The sequence below is a fragment of the Ascidia mentula genome, chromosome 8, assembly GCF_947561715.1.
Source record: "Ascidia mentula chromosome 8, kaAscMent1.1, whole genome shotgun sequence".
Taxonomy (NCBI): domain Eukaryota; kingdom Metazoa; phylum Chordata; class Ascidiacea; order Phlebobranchia; family Ascidiidae; genus Ascidia; species Ascidia mentula.
This window is the reverse complement of record NC_138573.1, coordinates 3,493,665-3,515,603: the sequence shown is the minus strand read 5'-3', so window position 1 is coordinate 3,515,603 and position 21,939 is coordinate 3,493,665. Positions and strand designations below refer to the sequence as shown.

Here is a 21,939-nt window from a genome sequence, read left to right as displayed (position 1 = left end):
AAATGTATTTATTTTTGGGCCAAAGATTAATTGGAAAGTGAGCAGAAAGGAATTCGCAGCTGCGCGTTGCGCGCTTCTAAACTCTGTTTGTTATCTCCTAATACCCATAAAATCGATATAACAACACAACGCACTTGAGTAGCAAGTCTGTAACGATCAATATGTACTGTGCTATCTCGAACAACAGAGCTAAATGGTTAAAAAACTTGGTAACTCGAGTAATGTAAATGTGAAATTACTGCAGCAGACATAAACAAGTAGAGTGTCAAAGGTGATGTAGCCTATTAGTGCAGTTGTTTGTCACAAAATATGTATTTAGAGTGACAATAAACATAACGCACAGCAATGTTTGTTTCAACTTTTTTAGGCCACTCCACGCCTCCTGGTCTGTGTTTTTGCCTGTAGATGTTAACTTAAAGTTCGTTTTAGTTTTCTTGCTTTTGTTCGACATATTTCTGTTCCCTTGGTTCGTCCACCCTGTGTTGTCAGACAAAATCCAAGAACGGCCACGATGCAGTCTGAGCCACGGCCGAAGAGCCTGAAACCATCGACGGAAAGCGACGGAAAACTACGAAATTTTGGCTCTCCAAGAATCAAGGCCAGCAAGAAACTCGCATTTAAGTCACCTCTTCACCTTTCTTTGCGTAAAAGTAACAAAGCAAAATCGAGCGACTGCAAAGGTGACGAACAAGCAGCAAGTTCCCCTAGCATGTCTGCAAGAATGCGACTGCCCCGCCCCTCGGCCACTAATATTGATCACTTTTTCGGCGGCTTCAAGTCCTCGTCGAAGAAAACGGCTAGCAAAGTGCCTCAAAGCGTTCCCAACACTCCGAGTGCTCTAGACTTTATCGCGACAACAAATTACCAAGTCAGGGGAACCCCACAACCTATACGTTCAAGGTCGAAATCAGACGGCGAAGAGAACGACTCAAAACACGTGAAAAAAGAAACGCGTCCAACACCAACAGGCACGAACCGGTTTGGGTTTCGTATATTACCAGCGACTTCGCCCGTCACTTCGAACAGTGGGAGTTCGGTTAAAGAGAGAAGGTATCACACTCTTCCGGCCATTAGCACCTCCAAGAAGGTCCTTAAGAGACTTAAAGCAAACTCCTCACTTCCTTCCACACCAAGGTCCGGGTCGCCCAGTCCAACCTTTCCCTTGCAAAGAACGGAATGCATTACGCCAAAGAGGGCAAGCCATAAAGACAGCCTACAGTCCGAACAGTTTGTAGATCAGAAGCGGATGAGAAGTCTCATCTCTCGTAAAAACCGTACAATAATCCCGTGTGTCCGCAGAGGAAGAAGTCGTGTGCATTCGATATCGGGAGTTTCCCGTCGTGATACTTCAACAACCAGCACCTCCTCAACAACGTTTTCAACCTCCACATCTACGTCTTCATCTGGACATAGAAGACACAACTGCGATTTGTTGGGGCCCCCGTATAGCAAGCCACGAACGCGCACTAACTCCTCTGCCTCGCCTTCCACCAGTGTTTCGTCGCTGGGTAACTCGCGAGCGACACCGATCGACAGCTCTAGGGAATCTTGTTCTGCCACTAAGAGGCGTAGGGGGGTCACCACGGGACACCGACGGGGCCGATCCGGTCTAAAATCGAACTTCGAGAAGAGACTGAAAGGAATTTCACCAACAGAAATCAGTTTGAAAGAAAAGCCAGACCTGATATCAATGTCACCAGCTGAGATCTGTATGTCTGGATTCTGTCCGTCTCGTTCTCACACTACAGGCGACAGCAAAACCGTGAAACGTTTTTGCGACCGAAATAACAACTGCGATTGCGCCGCTGTCAAAAGTTTGAAGAGTTCAAGACAGAAGCCTGACCATTATTCCCGCTGGGATAATCAGGGGGAAGAAGATGCGCTCGTCCTTGGGCCCATTTACCAAATATCACCTTTACGCTCACTTCCAGACGGCAGTTCCGAAGGTTACTGCTTTGGAGGTGGCCAAATTGTGACGCCAATGGAAAACAAACGTGATGTCGAACCGTTGGAGCCTTCTGGTGACAACAAAACGGACCTACTGCCGCCGCAAATATCCGAATCAGTGGCTCTTGCTGCCTTTGAGCTTCCCTTGTCCAGTTCGTCGGTGGTCTCCCAAGATTGCTGCCCAAACCACTGTTTTACCGCCAACGAGGAAAGAGCAGACGGGATTGGTTGCTCGGCGAATACGTCGACTTGTAGTCTTGCCTCAGGTGGATATTCAACCGGCTTGGATACCAACAGCGTGCCAGACGTGAAAGGCGAAACGTGAGTTATGACATTTGTGAGATGTAATATTTCGTGAAAAACAAACGTAGTAAAAGCAGAGCGCCAATCTTCACTTTGGCAAATTACTTACTACTGTGATTATAAACATTTATCTTCTAATGAAATTTTTATACATATATACGATTACATACATAGAAAATAAATTTAGTGAAATTATCGACGATTGTTTTTTTTAAACGTTACATTCGTCCATGAAATATTCCTTTTCTAATTTTTCCTGTATTTATGTATATTTGTGCTTAACCAGGCCAAAGCATGCTAAGAAATGTGCAGTGTCGTCGATTTCATCTCCGAACCCTCAGAATTCTGCCAGAAGTTGGCTGAGGAATCGATCCTTCTTCCTTCGATTGATCGAAACCCGCAGGAAACAACATAAGCGGGAGTGGGAAAATAAAAAGGGCCAGTGTTTGCCTGACAGGTAATTTGCGGGTTAAGAGCAGCCGAATTTTTTTTTTTTTTTATTAATGTACAAATTTAACTTAAACGTTGTCGTGTATATTTATTCACTTTGCGCTGAACTGCAGGCAAATCAGTCCACCTTAACATAACACACGGTTTTAATTTTCAGGATGCCACAGTTCATGCAGCGCGATGGAGTTTTACAAGAAATTGTTGACGAGATGGACGAAGCAAGAAGCATAATAAAGATCCAGGTATTTCAATGCGTCACAAACTATAGTGTATATATATATATATATATATATATATATCTTTATATGAATGAAATAATTTGGAAATTACCCACCGACGATACTTGTACCAGATGTTGAACCCGCGTTAGTCACAAAAAACACCAAGTCACACTGGACATTTTTTAGGAATCAGAAATCGACGAATTGCGATCAGAAATTGCGAAAATTCGAGAAGGCGCAATCGAAGAGGAATGTTATCGCGTGGAAGCGGAAATTTATCGCGAAAGGGCTGAAAATGAGAGTAGAATATTCAAGGTGAGACCACTTCCCATTCAGAGGTCAAGTTTAGGAACTGTTCGCCACATATATCCATGGTTGTATCTTATCACTATTTCCTCTGTTTGTTTTGCTGTACATGCCAGCAAATTGTAATGAGAGTGTTTTGCATTAGGATTTGTGCCGTGACCATGATGACGTTTTCCCTTGGTATATTTTTTTTAACTATGCCTCTATATCTTGGTATGTCTTGCAATAAGAAAGGCGATACGACTTGTTGAAAAACACTGAACTAGATCATAAAAGATAGATGGATTAAAAGATATATAACAGATAAACAAAATATTAGGAGGAAACCAACTGTATGTTATCTCTATTTGGATACTGCCATATATGCCAAGAAATATATGACATTATTTTTGACATTGACAAGGCAAGATGCGCTAAAAAAGGCAAATATATACTTTATACCGTTTGCAGTAAAAAGGAGCAATTTTATTTTGCACGGGCGCCACGAGACTACTTTTGATCTTAGGTCATTGACATACCTTACAGCGCAGTTTGAAATCGTTGTTTAATCACGCGCGACGTATTCGCTGTTTATTCAGGCCGCATCTCTCAATTAAATCCCAAAAATTGAGTTTTAGAAGTCATTTGTTATTGTGCACCTGGTTACAGTTTCTCTTGTTTGCCAAAAACAATTGCCGGGTCTGATGACTCATGAAGGGGGTCTACTATTGCTGAACAGAAAAAAAATTGATTGCAGCTGCATTAAGACAGCACATTGGGGGGTTTTGCAAAGGCTAACTGCTAAATTGTCAGTCCTAGGGGGTGTACAAACAGCCCCGGTGGGGCCCCAAGACAATTACAAGACATCTAATTCTTCATGAATTGTGTAGAGGAGGGTTGGTGGCTTCACTTAATCGCAAATGGAGGTAACTTTCTGTGATTCATTTTTTCACAAAACAAACCTACACTTTTTTCTGCTTTTTTGACCAAAATAATGGCCAACAGAGGGTCAAAATGCCCCCGGGGGAGCAGTTTAAGTAGTTATTTTGATTATAAATTTGGCCACAATTCCTTGCCAAGGGTCCGCACTAACAGAAAATCACAAATTGAACATACTTTCTGTGATTCATTTTTTCACAAAATCAACCTCAATATTTGGGTAGTTTTTCAGCTACATGTACAACAGCACCCTCTACCAATTTACTGCCTGACTAATAGCCCTGAAAAACAAACTAAAACTGCCCCAAACACGCTGAAAATCGCCCTGGCAACAGCCTGTTCATCTGCGCTCATTCAACCAAAACACTGGCGCCCATGCATGACCCATTGCATTGTTACACACAATTTTACTCTGTTACGCAGGAGTTCGAGAAGGGCAATTCCCAACCGGGAAAGTCTTTTCCATAGAAATACAGAGATGCGGCCTTCAATATAGGCCATTTTCCCAGAATCTCAAATTCCCTATTAAATACAAAACACAGGACCTTCATTGGTTACCATGTGAAGTTTTATGCCTGGTTGACCAGCGGGCCCAGAGTTTCGGCTGTTTTTGTGACACCACCTACAGTGCTGTATATGGCCCAGTCAACAGCCTTAGAGCAAGTGTGTGTTCTGGGTGGAAAGATGTGCTTTCAAAACAGAAAGTCATTCATATACATGCACAACAATATCCTAGAACTTGCAAGGCACCACTCACATGCAGGTACTCATGCCTAATTAAAGTAATTAAATGGTAATTAGCCAAAATCCAAAGGCTAGTCAGGTACATGCATATGGTAAAAAATCATACGTGTCTCAAAAACATGAAAACAAGATGAAAGTGATGCAATTAAGTGGCCTGAAAGCACAAGCCAAGTGTGTATTTAATAAAAGTTAATAGCACAGCAACACTAGAAATTATTTACAGACAAGCTAGTGTAATACAGACCTACAATGTGATGATGAATTGCATCAGTCCTGATGGTCCAAGTGTCTCAGTTTTTCAGTATGAAGCAACATTTGAATGGCAGCGACTGCCCTCTGTGGCAATAAATATAGTGATTAATTTACAAAATAATGTCATTTCATTGGTTATGAACATGCAAAATGTTAATTACAGTTAATTCAGGACTTTGACAAGCATGGATTACTGACAAAACACCACGGTAGGTGAGAAAGCATATGTACACAATGCCTTGATGGAAGAGGTACATATCACACAAAGTTTCACACAAATTAAACGCGCAATGTGTTGCGGAATGGTAATGCAAGGAATACATGCCTGCCATGCAATTTTTTTCGCCTGTTAATAGTCCGCGCCCCAAGAATCAACCATAGGATTTATGTGCAAAAATCAGAAAAAAATTGTTTTGTGCCCACTAGGTGGCAATGAGTGACTGGAGCAGCTTCCAAAGCAGTTTGTGTTCTTCAAAATACATAAGTCTACACACTTTAGGAAAAATTAGACCTATATTGTGCCATTTTAGAAATCTCATTTTTTCCTTAAGGCCGCATCTCTCAATTAAATCCCAAAAATTGAGTTTTAGAAGTCATTTGTTATTGTGCACCTGGTTACAGTTTCTCTTGTTTGCCAAAAACAATTGCCGGGTCTGATGACTCATGAAGGGGGTCTACTATTGCTGAACAGAAAAAAAATTGATTGCAGCTGCATTAAGACAGCACATTGGGGGGTTTTGCAAAGGCTAACTGCTAAATTGTCAGTCCTAGGGGGTGTACAAACAGCCCCGGTGGGGCCCCAAGACAATTACAAGACATCTAATTCTTCATGAATTGTGTAGAGGAGGGTTGGTGGCTTCACTTAATCGCAAATGGAGGTAACTTTCTGTGATTCATTTTTTCACAAAACAAACCTACACTTTTTTCTGCTTTTTTGACCAAAATAATGGCCAACAGAGGGTCAAAATGCCCCCGGGGGAGCAGTTTAAGTAGTTATTTTGATTATAAATTTGGCCACAATTCCTTGCCAAGGGTCCGCACTAACAGAAAATCACAAATTGAACATACTTTCTGTGATTCATTTTTTCACAAAATCAACCTCAATATTTGGGTAGTTTTTCAGCTACATGTACAACAGCACCCTCTACCAATTTACTGCCTGACTAATAGCCCTGAAAAACAAACTAAAACTGCCCCAAACACGCTGAAAATCGCCCTGGCAACAGCCTGTTCATCTGCGCTCATTCAACCAAAACACTGGCGCCCATGCATGACCCATTGCATTGTTACACACAATTTTACTCTGTTACGCAGGAGTTCGAGAAGGGCAATTCCCAACCGGGAAAGTCTTTTCCATAGAAATACAGAGATGCGGCCTTCAAATCCCTTCTGTGATCTTTCAGGCCACTATCAGCGACCTTCAAGAACAACTTCATCGCAAACAAAAGTGCGAGGTCGTCGCGCCCCCAGGTAAAGACCCTGGCGAGACACAGATATCTATGACGTCACAGGATGACGCGGGAAGCCGCGAGACGTCCGTGAGCTCGCACATCGATGGGCCACAAATCTCCCCGGAGCACGATCTAGGTTACTTTAGCATGAAACGCAAAGCTATCGTGGAAGAGAAAGATACGTTGGCAATGTGTTTGTCTTTCGCGTCAAACGAGGACAAATCGAACTTCGAGAAGCTTCTTTCCTTTCGCGATGTCGGCTGTCAAATGGACGGAGAAACGATAACATCGGGGGCAAACTTGTCGACGGTAATTAGCGGAAACGCTGTTTATCATTCCCGCAGAAGCGCACTGAAGCAGTCTGCGGCGAAACTTGTCGGCTCTGTCCTCCCCCAAGTGCTCTTACTCAGTTCGTTGATCAGCAAAAGCGAACCGAGCACCATTGAAGCTGAGATACTTCTCAGAAGTTTCGTTCTTCCTTTGTGGAGAGAGATGCTATCATCAGGAATATAGTGACGACCCTTTTTATGTGTGCTTTCGCGCCTATTTATTTCTCGCCCCACATCACACAAAGAATTTCAGGACTTGCCGTGCATGCTTGGTGAACTTTGTAAAATCGGTTTTAGCAAATGCGCCACACATCTGTTGTTTATTGCACTGAACTGGTGAATTTTTCGCTTTCCTTCTCCACGCTTTCTCAACTTTTATCTCCACCATTTTTCGCGTTGTTTTAAAGAAGAGCTTTATGGAAATACACTATTTAAATAACATGGTTTTGAAAAGTTTTTCGGCCTTAAATCACAGCACATCCGTAGCTTCTTTAGGTTTTAATTCGACAACGATACAAACAAAAAAGAAAACTGAAGTACACAGTACATGTAGACAAGGTCAACCACGCAAACGCGAATGCAAGAATTTGTAGGAACAACTGGAAAAACTTTACTGCACAACCATAGTCAAGCAGTCACAAAATCATTAAAATTTTTGCTACTTTGCATTGGCTGTAATAGCATCGTTAAAAATCGACGTGAGAATTAAAACCCTCCGACCTCATAAGTGGACGTTAACGGCATGGCCTGTAGGGCACCAAAGGGCCGTTTAAACTTCAAGGAATCTGCTCGTCGCGCTCTGTTCCGCCGACAGTGGTCTTGGTAAATCGAGACAAGGTCGTCGGGGTTTGGAGGAACTTCCTTGGGTAAATCTCGATGCGTTTGACTCGCATCCGAGCTACTGCGACTGCGTATCGTCTCATTGCACTTGTGCTTGTCGCCAGAAGAATTCGTAGTTGGGCCGTTAAGTGACGTAGTGGAAGATGACGTTGACGACGATGAAAGCGGCGTGGTGGTATCGCTCGTTGTAGCAGAGTTCTCATCAGCGTGATTAAAAACGTTGTCTACGCTCATAGCCTTGCACAGCGCCTTCCTGCGTGACCGGGGAAAGGTGGGCGGTTTGTTGGCAATCCCTCCACTCACTACAGCGTTTCTACGCGTTCTCGTTGGAATTGCATACTCAGCAGGGGGCGTCACAGGGTCGCTGTCCTCGTCGTCTGCCTCCGGTATTCTTACAATGTCCCGTCCGTTATCATAACTTTCGTCAATGCTGTGGTTGTTGTTGCTATCATTATAGTGGGGGTCTTTCAAAAATCGCGAATGGATGCTTAATCCTGGCGCGCTGCACTGTCGCTTAAAGGTGTGCGTAAGAGTTGATATGCCTTCACTCAGGCTGAGGTTCTTAAAAGCTTCGGAGGCGCACGTGGACGCGTTGGAACTGAGCACTGGGATCTTGTCCTGGATTCGATAAGAAAACTTCCTCCTTTGGCTGCTGGAAGGCGAACGCGGACTGAGACGCGAAAATTCGCGAAACAAGTCCTGAAAAACGTCGCCGGACTCGTGCACCGACTCTCGCACCGAGATTTCGCGGAACATATGGCATCCCAAATCCCGCGCTAGTTGTCTTCCTTCCTCCGTGCTCACCATCCGTTCGTTCTCGGCCAAGTCGGATTTGTTCCCAACCAGGATCCAACAAGGGGTGAAGTTCACTCGGAGGCGAGAGTGGGTGTAACTTGCAATGAACTTAAGTCTCGTCAGCTCGTCGAAGCTGTACTTGTCTGTGACGTCATACACGAAGATAAAGCTCTCCCCCCATTTGCATTTGTCTTCCAACATCAACGAGTTTTCCTCCTGCAAGTAAAAATATCATCGTTTAAACTGATGTCGTGAGGAATTGATAAAATTCCGTTTAATGAAATAATACATTCGACCGTCCCAATGAATTGTCAAGTCCCAAATAATGACATCCTGGAACTTGACAATGTAACTTGTCTGTGCATATTTTTTTATTTTAGTTTCTAATGAAATCTGTTCGATTATTTAATGAACTGCTGTAATAACCAAAAGGAAATTAACTCTTTTATTTCAATGCACATACCCTTTTTTCGACATAAAACGGAGCGTTAAAGCTAACCTCCAGTGTACGCGATTTGGTTCCTACGACAATTACAACGTGCGGGTGGCATGTAAAAGTAACTCGCATTGTCGAGAACAATTATTACTAAACCCTAACTGCCAGTCAAAGTCCAAGAAGGGCGCGTTCATACAATTTGCCAGATTAACATGGGTTATGTATGTGTGACCATATCCACACCCCTTCAAATATATGCAAAGAAACACTATTAGGGCCTCGCTTGATTCCAAAAATGGCAACGGCTAATGCACTGTAGTCCTCTAAAGAATGCACCCCACATGCGGGACGGTGATTTAATATTCCGGCAAGTTAATGTGATTCTTTTAGGCACCGAAACCGAGCATTACCTCAGTACACCGGACCGAGTAAGTACAAATTATCGGACGATTTCGTGGTGGAACGTTGGGCGGACCCGGCTTAAAATCGGCCAGCTTGGCCTGGGCCGGGACTGACGCTCTTAAATTCGGTGAGCAGACCTCCCACTTTCCCATGCTACGTCGCAGGTAGAGAGGGAAAATTTTCCGCACCGATTCTGAAGGTTTCAATTACATCGTGACCACGTTTGAAGTGCAAGATGACCGTTAATTGCGACTGTGCGGGAGCTTTAACCGTCCAAGCGCAAATTTCTCTCGTTTGGGAACTCTTGCCAAATAGTGTTTGCAGCGTATTTTTCAAACTCATCGTTGTACAATTAATTTGTGACACAAGGAATTTGAACTTTTCAGCATACTAGCACATATGGTTATAAAGCGATGCGCTTGCTTGGAGTTAATATTAGTAACAATATCTGTCACCCTTGTTCTTGCGTTTATATCAGTGCCTTTGGGGCATCGCGACCAATTTGACTACGAGTGCTTTGCGGATTTATACATGCGACCTATAAGCTATCGTATTACAAATAATATATCCAACATAGACACAGGCTAATTTTGAAGAATATTTTGACAGACAAGTAACTTGCTTCTACAGGTGGCTGCGTAAAGTAGCCTGGCGGAAACCGCTTTATTTTTTGGACATTATGTTGTACCGACCTGTCCGGCTGTGTCCATGATCTCAAAGTTTACTAGTTGATCATCCACCACCGTCGTATGTCGGTAAATCGTTTCTGCAAGAGAGAAAACGGATATAAAGGACATTGCTTTTGTGTACATTTCACCCACTACAAAGACAAGCATGGATTAGTCCCTTGGATTTGGCTAATCGTTTTTGCCTAATTGGGCGTAAATGCGGCTGTGTGTTTACCAACAAAGAGTAGAAAGAGGGATGGAAAGCCTTCCCCCGTGGCGTGGTAAGATTACAACAGATTTGCGGCGCCCTTGAAAGGGAATTTCGCTAACGAACCACTCAAAATGAAGAATAGCCTACACGGGGCGTAAACATTTAGAAATGGCAACACTTTCCTTGGCAAAAATAAAGGGCTGTTGTCTCGGCTATGCCAATGCACAGATAAGGTTCACAGATAAGAGAAACAACTTACCAAGGGTGGGATCATAGTCGCCGATAAATCTTTTGGTTATGAATCGCACTGCCATGGCTGAAAAACAACAGGTTGCACATAAATACGATATAAACTGGAAAACAGGTGAATCAGCATCTCTTACAAAGTGGTAATTAGTCAAGATTGGGTGGTTTTTCGCTGCAATGACAGGATTAACGCGCGTGGCGATAACATGTGTGCTCTAAAACGGTTGACAACAAGTTTTTCGCGGTTTTGGGAATTTTAATATAGAGCATCACTCTGTCTCATGACTATTTGTTAACAACGTGCTGTTTGCCCAAAGCATATAGACACCAGCTTCATCTCAAGCAGTGTTGCCTAATTAAAATAGCTGTGGCAGCTCTCCTCGGACCGAAGACATCGAGCTAAAGTTCAGAGTAAACACGATGCTAACACACTTTTTGTATGTTACACTCCGTCAAAGGGTAAGTTCAATTACTGCGGAGAGATTCTGTTCCGGATTAAGACGTCGAACAATTTTAATCCGGACCCAACAGGAAAACTTTTTCTTTCGTAGCATTCGAAAGAAAGGATTAAATCACCAGATTGTGTGGTGTTGTGTGGTGAGATTGTTGAAAACTTTTCGAATAAACAATGGCTTTCCTGAGATTTCTGTTAAAGCCGCTTTGCGTGGGTTTCAGCCTTCAGAGGTTAGACCCTGAAGAAGGCTAGGGATTAAAGCGTGTTTTGTTTCTGTTACAAAACCCTTACGGTTGACTAAATTTTCGACCTAAAAAACGAATGGTTCAGGTCCACAGACCCGAAGTCACAAGGGTAGTTTACTTCAACCTGTCGAATGCTATGGGTTTGTATAGAAACCCATAGGGTAAAAGACATCGCATTCCGTCGTCATGGCGTGGCACATTTGATCAAAAACACGCGATAGTCGCACGAGCATACGGCAACCGCAACGTGGCATAAGCAGATAATTGGAGCGCGAGACGTAATTGAAGGTCAGACACAAAAACCTGGCCCCTCCACAAAAATGAACTCAGCACATACCCGCATTAAAGGGCAGACAAGAAGGCAGTGCAGCCGACAACAAATTTATAATCGCCCTGCATTGCAGAACATAGCTTTGCTCAACTTGCTAAGGAAATCACCTACCGTCCCAATATGCCGTGGTAAAATAAGGCATAAAAAATCGGATTTGGGACCGGCAAAGTCAACGGGTTTGGGCGATTTTATCAGAAAATGCAGCCTCTTCAAGTTATCTCCTGTCGATAAGTGGTGTCTCATACAACCCCGCCTCGTCACATGGTTTCGGGTTTCGCCGCTATTTCTAAATATCCGCGCCTCTGACGCATTGTCCAAAAATCGCTATTGTTTTGACTAACTTTAGTGTTGTTTCCCAGACAGCAAGTTTTCTTTTTATATCTTGCTAAAATTAAAGTTTTCAAAATGATTTTCGCCAATGCTTTGCTTTCGACCAATGGAGAATTATTTGCGCAAAGACAAGTCTCAGTAAAACTACCACTTTGTATAAATTGCCAAATCTGTTCAAACTTGCAGTAGAGTTATATTCTTACCCTCAAGTCCTGCAACATCCCTTACAAGCTACACGATACCCGCATGACGTCAAAGCCAGTCGAACCATTCGGTTCCTTTTAAACGAAATTGCAACCTTCCACGACCGAATTCGGAAAGTCTAACCGCGGTTAGATTAGCAGATTATCACGTTGCTCCGTGCAAGCGATGCATGCAATTCAAAAGTAAAAACGAGACAATTCCCACGAAACTATAATCAGTAAAACATCGTATATTTTGGAGTGGCTACAAAACGTTCGGCAAACACGTGAAAAACATGTGACTATAGTTTGAAAAAACAAATGATATGACCTTGTCCTTGCATAACTATGTCAGATGCCCATTCATTTACATGATAACAAAGAATGCAAATCCACAATGTGTTTGCGTTTTGTACGTGAAGCTTAACTTTGGTAAATTGTACAGAGCAGGAATCTTCCAATCAGGTGATCGCGAATTCCACGCTCTCAAACGTGACATATTGACATCTGCCTACTACGATTGCGTCACCTTGAAAACACTGGCGACACGAACAAAACAGAAAAACAAGATACTGATATGTGACTGATCTATACTTTTTTCGGCGTAAGCCAACAATCACAGTGGCTCGAGTCAAGTGGAGCACGGTCGTAAACAGCAATTAACGCAGGCCTTGAATCAGGTCGAAGTAGAAGCCGAAAGCGGAGCGTTTCTCGCGAAACAGGTCGCTGAAATTGGGCCAATAACACGAAGCACAAATTACATGGGGTGGTAGATTACGCATCAGATCTAGATGTTTGCCGCTCGTGACAAATCTGTTTTTGCAATCGCTTGAAACTAGCAACAGCAGTTTCTCCACACATACTTGTTATAAGTTATAGATCACGTGCATTGTACCACGTTATAATACAACACATCACATCGGCTTAAAAAATAGTTTCGAACCCGAGAAGACAATGCATTGATTGAGTGCATCTTCGCCTAATTTTTATGCACGCAGTGACAAGACGTGCATATTTTTGGATTAAATGCGTGTCGCTTTCATTCATCAGGTTCGATATTTGACTGAGAACACAGATTATTCCACGAACTCCGTTCAATATCGAGAAGTCCAATAAAGTTATGTGGTCACAAAGTGAAGTAATGCCGACGCTTAAGTGACATTGAATGAGTGGCGTGTGTTTAACCGCTCCGCCGCCGAACTAATGCTGATAGATTGCCTCACTTTCCTCTTTACAGTTCACCGCAAAATGCAATTGCAACGTTGACTCAGTGTGGTTAAAATGTTACCACCTTGGCAAGGACGAAGGTTGTCAATGCGTTTCCACTTAACCTGCTAAGTACACAGGCTTACACAATGGGGAACTAATTTGTATGGCAGTCAACACAGACTCCATTTCGTGGCCGGTGATGAACTTCGCTTTGTGTTGTACTTTGAAACGCAAGTTGTTGTGTAAATTTCGTTTCGCGACTACAAGATGCATTCGCACCGATGCACGGACACCGACCGATGTGCGTTTATCGAGTTAGTCCATCGAGTTTGCTGTGCGATAAGCATGACGGGGTGACGTAAAATCGTTGCTCGACTTAATTATCGAGAGTTGGCAACCATAATAAAGATAGACCACACTTTGCGTAACTGCCTTCGAGCTTAATGAAAGAACCCATTCGCATGCCGCTGCTCATCAAAATGAACACTGTTGGGTTTGACGAGAAGGGGTCAGAAGACAACAACATTGCGGAGTTGATGAAAGTGTCGATACGTTCTCTGTGACACGACAAGGCACTCGATGATGTTAATTACCTTCTTGTTTGTGATAAATTGCAACGTGCGCCCTAAAACGTCAATTGGCCGGTTTGTGGCTCCGTGGCATGGGGAACTTGACACATCGCGGCATCTCATCGGCACAGATCCGACGAAACGATAAGATAGTGTTCGAACAAACTGTTTCGCGGACCTTACGGAAGATCGTCGTTAGAGGATTTGAGAAGGCGATCGTGTTATAGCGGCTCACATCTGACCACAAAACAGGTCCAAATCTGGCTGTGAGGTGGCACATCAAAGCACCCATTATAAGTTATGTTATATTCCTGTGGGCGGCTAACGATAGTAGAGAAAGTACGTTTTTCAAAGACACCACTGTCGTTTGATCAGAAGCAATTATGCCGCGAAACTGTTGTAAAAATCATGAAAAAAAGGACAAACATTTGCAGTTGGCTCTTTGACTGGGGATTAACCAGGTAAGCTCGCCGACTTATTTGCGGATATCGTTGCAAAAGGTTTGCACTTTCCAAGGGTAGAAAATTGCCGCTGCGTGACGTCAGTGGACAGTGGCCATCAACATTGTAGCGTGCAGAGGTGAAAACAACATGTCGCCACGTGATAGCCGTGACGAATTTACAGATTAACGCAGAGGCAAAAGCGGGCAAATACAAACATAGAGCGAATATATCGTCTGATTCATAAAACCTGTACTGGTTCGGGATTTGAATACACGAATGACGAAGTCATTAAGAAGCCCCACTTTCCGGCGACCTTCTGTAGTTTCAACAAGATCTTCGTAAGTCAATTAAAGGTGGTTGATGTAGTACAACGTTTGTGACGCAGAGATTTGGCGGCAAAAACAACACCGCGGAGCGACGGCGGGAAAACGAGGCGTCTTCTCCCGTCGTTGGGCGCGTGCCCAAACCGTGGTCTTACAACAAGACTGCCGAACAAACACCACAAGAGGATTGAGGTGTCGTTTATAGCTCGGATGGCGACGCTGCGTTGCCACAAGCTCTTGGCGCCGACTCCCTTCAAATAGATGCGAGCTTGACAGTTGGCGATACGAGGCATTGATAGCCATGACGTTTTATCGGCGCTCGAAGTCGAGAGGCAAATACTGAAACACCGCAATGTGCAGGCGCTCGAACTAAAGGCCTATCGGTTTCGTAGCTTTGCGGATAAGTGCAGGAGAAAGTGGCGGCACTCGCGCGGCCTGTTTAAAATCAAGACACCGTGCCCTTTATAAGCTTTCACAATTTTAGGTACGCGGAAAAATTAAGGGGCCGAAACGTTCGCTTAAGGCCTGGGATCCAAAACAGGTTTTCCACGCGCCGATTCACACCAAAGCATTAGTGGAAATTCAAAACTACGCAACCCTTGATTTTAAAAGCGTCTCATCTGGGCAACAGCCCCGGAGAAGGCCATTTTAAAATAAGAGACCCCCTGTTAGAGGAATCTGCCGACCTGACTGGGCGCAATCACAAAATCAAACAAGAGTTGATGGCAAGAACGGTAGATGTGTACACAGCCTTCTCGGGCAACACAAACATGATTTCGACGGGCGGGAAGACCTCTTCGACGGCCCACTTATTATCTGTGAAGGATTATTATCCGGCACTGCGAGGCACGAAAAAGTTGCCACACATTTGAGCCTTTCGGAAAAGTATCTCTTACGATAGGCATGGCACCTTCGAGGGGGTACCTCACCCAGGAGTGACGCTGAACAATGTGTGTTTGATTAAAAGGAGACAAATATGATGCGTTCTGCGAATCCCGACAAGGTTTCACTCGCGAACCGGAAACAAATAGTGTATAGGTGACTGGCTTAACTATGCCGACATTCGTTCATGTCAATATTGGCATTTTGCACTTCTCATCTACAGCAGTTGAGTCACGCGGTGCATCACATGGTTTGTGGCGCCAACATAAATCACATTTCGCATTCCTGCACAAGAAACACAGATGATCTGTGTTGCTCAAAGAGGAAGCGTTATTTTCGTTTGGAGTAGATTTTTCGAAATCCCAATTACAACCTCCGACAAAGATTTTTTCTCGTATCCTTTAGCAGCTGAAAATCCATACTTTACATTTGAATGTGAGAATACGTTCTCATGGATCGTATAAATCATACTTCTTTTAGTTTCCCGGAATCGTTGGTGATGGATAATAAACTGTTTTGATGCTCGCATTTCACCGTATATTGGGTGTCAATCAGTTTGGCCGCACAAACAGGGAACCTGTCCTCGCCATCACGCACGACATTACAAGCGCAACGGCCGTGACCAGAGAGCGCAGGAAGTTCCACCCCAAACCCAACAGAGAAGGAATGACAGCGCACAATTGCTGACGGAAACGATGCTGAGGTCATCCGCGATATTAAACGCTGATCAACATGACCGACAAAATTAATTTAATGCTGTGTATTTTTCGATGTTTTTTAGTGGCAAAAGAGTTAAAATGGAACGGAAACAGTTTAAAAAAAAAGTCAATATGTCGCCAACAACATGTATGTAAATACCAACAGACGTTTACCAAACTATGAAACAATAAATTATGATATATAAGCACTGGCACGTAATGGCTGTATATCTATATGCTGTAAGATTTCACGGAAAAGTGTGTCGCATCAATGTCTTATCATTTCGGGTGCCGATTCGATTCTAAGAACCGATATCACTACTGTTGTCAACAGGCGATTGTAACGCGCTTTGTTGGCATTAAGCCTTTTTCCAGGAGTGTGGATGAGATTGAGCAAATACAAGTCCGTGCTGCTTAAGGTAGTAAGCGCCTTACCTGCGGCATTACCTCGGCAAACTAAAGCGAAACGGTCTAGTGGCATTGGTCGTTTACGTCACCGAAACAGGATTTTGTTACGGCGCTGCACTTTACGCACGTGACCTCGGGACGAAATAATATATTTCTGTAATGGATATTTCAAATTCGCTTATCGACTAGGACAAGAATGGCATTGTAGAGGGATTGGATAGCCTTATTCATTTCGAATCGACTATGACGGGATTTGCAGGCATGGCCAATAGCGCGTGATTTTAAACAGGAAAGGCAGGACTTTCCAGACACACAACGGGGTTCGCGTTGTTGAAAGATTACACCGAGCTTCGGGGCCCTGAGTAAGCCACAGAGGAAATGCCGAGTCAATTTACGAACAACTCGTATTGTTTATGTGCGCAAATCCGCATTATTTGCGACAAAACTCGTCTCGGAGCTTTGGGAAAGCAGTTGTAACACGTCATTGCAACCGACTGTGAGGCTAAATTAAGCGCATGGATGTTGGTAAATGGGTTTGGCCACAACTAGATTCTACAGTTCAAAAATTTGCTTCCGAATTTGCGCAAACCGAATCGATGCTCCATTCCTTCGTGTTATTTGATGCCAACAATTTGGCGAGGCATATGCGATTAAGTTAAATTCGCGATGTAAGTATGAAGATTTCGGGGTTACGAGCCTTATTAGTTTAATTTAAGCCTCCCGCAAGGGACCAATGCCAAACCGGCAACACATTAAGATAATTTTCCTTGACAACCCAATAGCAATTTCAAATGTCAGGTGTTCGCGGAACATGCTTGCAGGACCGCCTCTTGAGAACCGGCATGCAATTAGCTTGCGGTCGAAATAACATTGATTGATCGCATTTCGCGTCTTGCACTTTTCGTGTCACGCGTCCCAAACGTTTTAATCCAATATCGGCATTTAAATCTTGCATTTCTGGAAACGCGCGCGTTAGCACTCCTCATTCGAAGACAATTAATCATGACACCAACATGACATTAATCCTGTGACGTCACGAGTGCACCTACGACGCCGGCGTCAAAACGATTTCTGTGCAGTAAGCTGCTTGTTGATGTTCTCTGTTGTGTCGAGAAATTATACGGGCGTTGCTCAGGGTCGGACTGAGACAAATGCAAACTGAAAGCAGTCCAGCGGGTCGTGGCGGTCTCGTGCAATTGAACTTTACCTGTGTTGTTGTTGTTGCGCACGCTACCCAACAGGTGCCCCTACTTGCGAATTTACTGAAATGCAACTGAGCAATGGGAACATTACGTAACCCTTCCGCAATACAAACCCACAACTACATTTTTCGTAGGAAGCTCAGAAAAACGCAGCTCAGAGCATTTTCACATTGATTGAAACAAATTATTTATTTTCGAATTTGTTAGGCGACGAGCAACAAAGCCCACACGTTTTCACATTGCCAGGAGTTTTGCATGTTTTTTGTTCACCAACCCTACAGTGTTGTGCGTTTAGGCGCCACATAAATCCACATCGTCAATAATTAAGTTTCTTCGCCGGTCCCTTTTCCCTAACGCAATGGAATTTAGGTTGCTCCATTTAAACAAGGCGATAAAAACATTTTTTAATTTTGAGTTGGGCAGCGGTGATTGTTTATCAGTACCAGTTTACCGTGTGTGGCCGTCAACTTTCCCCACTTGAATGCGTGAAATTGGAGGTAAATCCTTGCCAGGTGTTCGTTGAATGTTTCGCAACACAACGCTTTGGTCGCAGAGGCATTTTTGCGGTTCCCAGACCTAATAATTAACTCGCTTACCTCGCAATGAACAACACAAGTAGTACAAATGACAATTAGTTAGTCGGTGTGTACTAGTGGCTGTAGGTAATGTTGTTAAACAACACGTTCGGCTAATTTAGAAAAAAGAAGACAGGTACTTTCGATTGCGATATGGGATTTCCAGCGTAAAATTAATTGATGAGAACTTCCCGTTTTATAAATTTCGATTGGAAAATTTCCAATGTTTCGCAATAATATCTCTGTTACACCTGTTGCTATTGGTAAGACGCATTAAAGTTCTCTACAAATATTAACGCCAAGCAATATTTGATTTTATGCACGTTCCTATGTAAGTCTTCGCATCACATTCCTCGAAAACAAAAAAGATACATTGGAAACTCACATGCGGCAGCCCTGGCGCCGAACTGTCCACGTTCATAGCGCATTACGTTAGGGCGCCGCAACAAGTATACGAAGACGACCCGTTAAGAAGCTTGAACGATACCGGAGGCGTGGCGGTTGTTCGCTTGTCCGCGCCCAGAAGAACTTGAGTAACAAATGTCGTTTTAAAAGCAAATCGTGGTAAGCGGCGACTTACTGATGACATTTAATGGCTGGCTCATAGAAACACTTTCTCGGTTTCAAACCAACATCGTCGTCTGGTTTTTACAACCGGTATGAACGTATACATGTTTTGAGGTTGCTGTGTAAGGCAAAGTTGGCGTATTTGAATCTAATAGACACCTGTAATACAGTTTACTGCTCAAACGAAAACGTCAACTCATGAAACTATGAGTGTATCTTGCACTTTGTCAGGTACGTGTTTTGAACCAAAACCAAATTTTTAGAGTGCACAACAAAAGTGTAAACGTACCAGCCACGAAGTCACAAAAGACAGGCGAATGTTAAACACTGGACAACAAAAGGGTTTTCGACTCGAACGGCTCCCAAACAATACCCCTTGCAACCGAACGCGCTTCACGTGTCCAACTACGTCAAAGCACCAAGCAATTTGTCCTCGTATAATTGCAACCTACCCTTGTACGGTTCACGTAGCGCAGCACATCGAAATTGTCAATTTACCGTACAGTCACTGGTCGCTCAGCTGCTGGTCTGGTACGTAAGGACAACCAAGCGGATTGTATTGTCCGGTAATAAACGCAGGTGATGCTTGATTGTGATGGCAACAAAGCGTTCAGCGACAGTCATAACAAAGCCGGAGTGGAATTGAGTGTGGTCTCGGCGACCGAACGCCATATTGCCTGAAGAACACAGGACCAACCGGTCTTGCTTTGCGGTAACAAATATTTGTGTTACTGCATTTGTTTTGAAAACTTTGCTGGAACAGTTGCTGGCTTGGAAAGTTTCAAAATAGGCCTACCTAACTTTTTGCACTCTATACAATATGAAAAGTAGTTCAATTTGGGCGATTACATCCCATATATCTTGGAATTAATTCCAACAAGCGATTATTTGGTTGCACAGTATTTGACAAAGGATAACAACGCCGTATTGTTGGCAATATGTAACTATTTTAGTGTTAGGGTCGCAGTTTGTATTTTTTTTAAAAAAACACCCATAAAAACGGACAGATTCTTTCCAAGCATGACCACCAATCTGGATTACGCTGCCAGCAGTGCTACGAATACGTTTGTCAAGTGCCCAAGCAACCTCTTGCCTACAGCAAATACCTCTCTCGTTTACAGCGGCAAGTTCAGACCTTACAGAGTCGCCAATTAAGTGAAGTGCCTGATAACTCTGTAAGCGTCGAGCAGTGCTTCAGGAGCTGATATAGCACATGTAGTCCCATAAGCACGGTGTCATGTGTTACGAATCACGACGAAATGGCTCCTGATCGATGTCATTTTGCACCGCTTGTCGTCCAGTTGCTTGGAAGCCGTGGCTTTCGGGCGCTACGACTGGGTTTCATGCGAAGCAGGCCGCGGCGAATTTCTTTGTAATTTGCGAGGTAACTTGGCGTAAACGGTCGAAATTGATGCAAATCAACGACGCCACGACTACAATACGAAACCACAAACGAATGCAAATTGTCAGCAAATGACCGAAAATGCGTTTCTTCTCAAGGAGATGTTACGCAATACACCTACAAATTTTATAAAGTACAACATCAACAACAGACAGTGCCTTTGTTCGAAAGCAGAATGCTGGACAAATGGCGTTAGTAGTCGGGTTCGCATGATTTAGAGCGCGTTCCGAGGCGCCCAGCGGCGCACCCGAATTTCTAACGTGTCGCAAATTAATCAATCAAGCCGATTGGTCGACTTTTACAATCCCTTGCTCGTCAACTATAGCAGCGGGTGGATTAATGCGCCAGTCGGTTGTAACAAAAACAATGCTTTCCCTCCCTACTACCGACCACAGTTATAGATTTTATTTGCCACCAACTGCTAGTAGACCACAGAGAGTCCTTAAGTCCCTACACAGCACTTGAAGTTGGCTTACTTGTAAATTTTCGACGTCAAGAGCCACAATTTACAAAACCACTTCGAGTAATGCGGGATTCGTTGCATTCAAACGCAAAACTTGGAAGACGAAATTATTTTTCAGATATGATAATGAAGTATCAACACCACTTGTAAATATTTTTTTTTTGTAAATATAACGACTTTAAATATTTTACACACCTGTCTTTCCGACGCCCCCGACTCCAAGAACTACGACCCGGATTGAACGGGGCGAAGTGGCCGTGGTGGCCGATTGACTCCGCCGTATTCCATGGGGCCTGGGCAGGCTTGCCAAAGCCGAGCTCATCGAGATGGCACGGCCACGGGTATTATTCATCGTTGATTAGGTGTGCGTGCTTTACAACCAACAGTAGAAAGGATGTTGGTGTGCTTGGCCAATAACAGTGGTTCAGATGACTAAGTTTTCTTCTTAGTGGAAGTACTCCTGTATCGCGTCCCGGAAAGTGCATAAACGCCTAATCTTGCACAAGGTTTAATTTAATTTGTTGTTTTAGAACAATGCTAAAAGAGAAAGGCAAACTATAGTTTAAGATAAGTGTTTTGTGAGTACACGTATGTTTATCTGACGTAATAAAACTAATCTATCTTCAGTATATTTCATCAGCTTTTATTTAACTATCAGTTTTGCTTCTATACTTTCTCAAACTGAAACCCAACATACTTGCTGATGACATTTGCTCATTAGAAAACTCGCATGATTTTTTAAACTGCAAATCCTACGCCTAAAGTCTCGCAGGAACAAAGGGCCCACAATCTGATAAAAGCGCTCTGCACGCTTCCAACCCAAACACACAAAGCTTATATTGCCCTCACAGCAGGCGCTCAGTTCAACTGTTCGTCTTGACTGCTGCCTTTTTCTCCACACGATGCGACGATCTTTTTTGCCGATAGCTGAGATCGCTCGCTTTACCTGGTATTAAGCGCGTTTCACACGGGAGAGAGAATGTCACAGTTGCAGGCGAACTGACCGGCAGCAATTACAAGACAATCAGCTGCAGAGGTCGATTCTTGATATTGTTGTGTTAGCGGAAAACGACCCATTGCATTTTCTCCTTGTTTGATGGTGTTGCATTGCTGGGAAGTTAACTATCGTTATCGATC

General features: G+C 43.5%; 2 protein-coding genes across 2 annotated transcripts; one reads left to right on the top strand and one right to left on the bottom strand.

Moving 5' to 3' along the window:
• Positions 1 to 371: 371 nt before the first annotated feature.
• On the top strand, positions 372 to 7,314 carry LOC145911237 (uncharacterized). Its single transcript, XM_082998514.1, has 5 exons — positions 372 to 2,268; positions 2,537 to 2,707; positions 2,858 to 2,942; positions 3,108 to 3,236; positions 6,545 to 7,314. Exons 1-5 carry the CDS (start codon positions 512 to 514, stop codon positions 7,103 to 7,105), a joined length of 2,703 nt encoding a protein of 900 aa, XP_082854640.1. The 5' UTR covers positions 372 to 511; the 3' UTR covers positions 7,106 to 7,314.
• Positions 7,315 to 7,454: 140 nt separating this feature from the next.
• LOC145911235 (uncharacterized) lies at positions 7,455 to 21,333 on the bottom strand. The gene is made up of 4 exons (XM_082998510.1): positions 20,998 to 21,333; positions 10,533 to 10,589; positions 10,087 to 10,160; positions 7,455 to 8,772 (listed from the first exon to the last, which is right to left on the bottom strand). Exons 1-4 carry the CDS (start codon positions 21,152 to 21,154, stop codon positions 7,627 to 7,629), a joined length of 1,434 nt encoding a protein of 477 aa, XP_082854636.1. The 5' UTR covers positions 21,155 to 21,333; the 3' UTR covers positions 7,455 to 7,626.
• Positions 21,334 to 21,939: the final 606 nt, after the last annotated feature.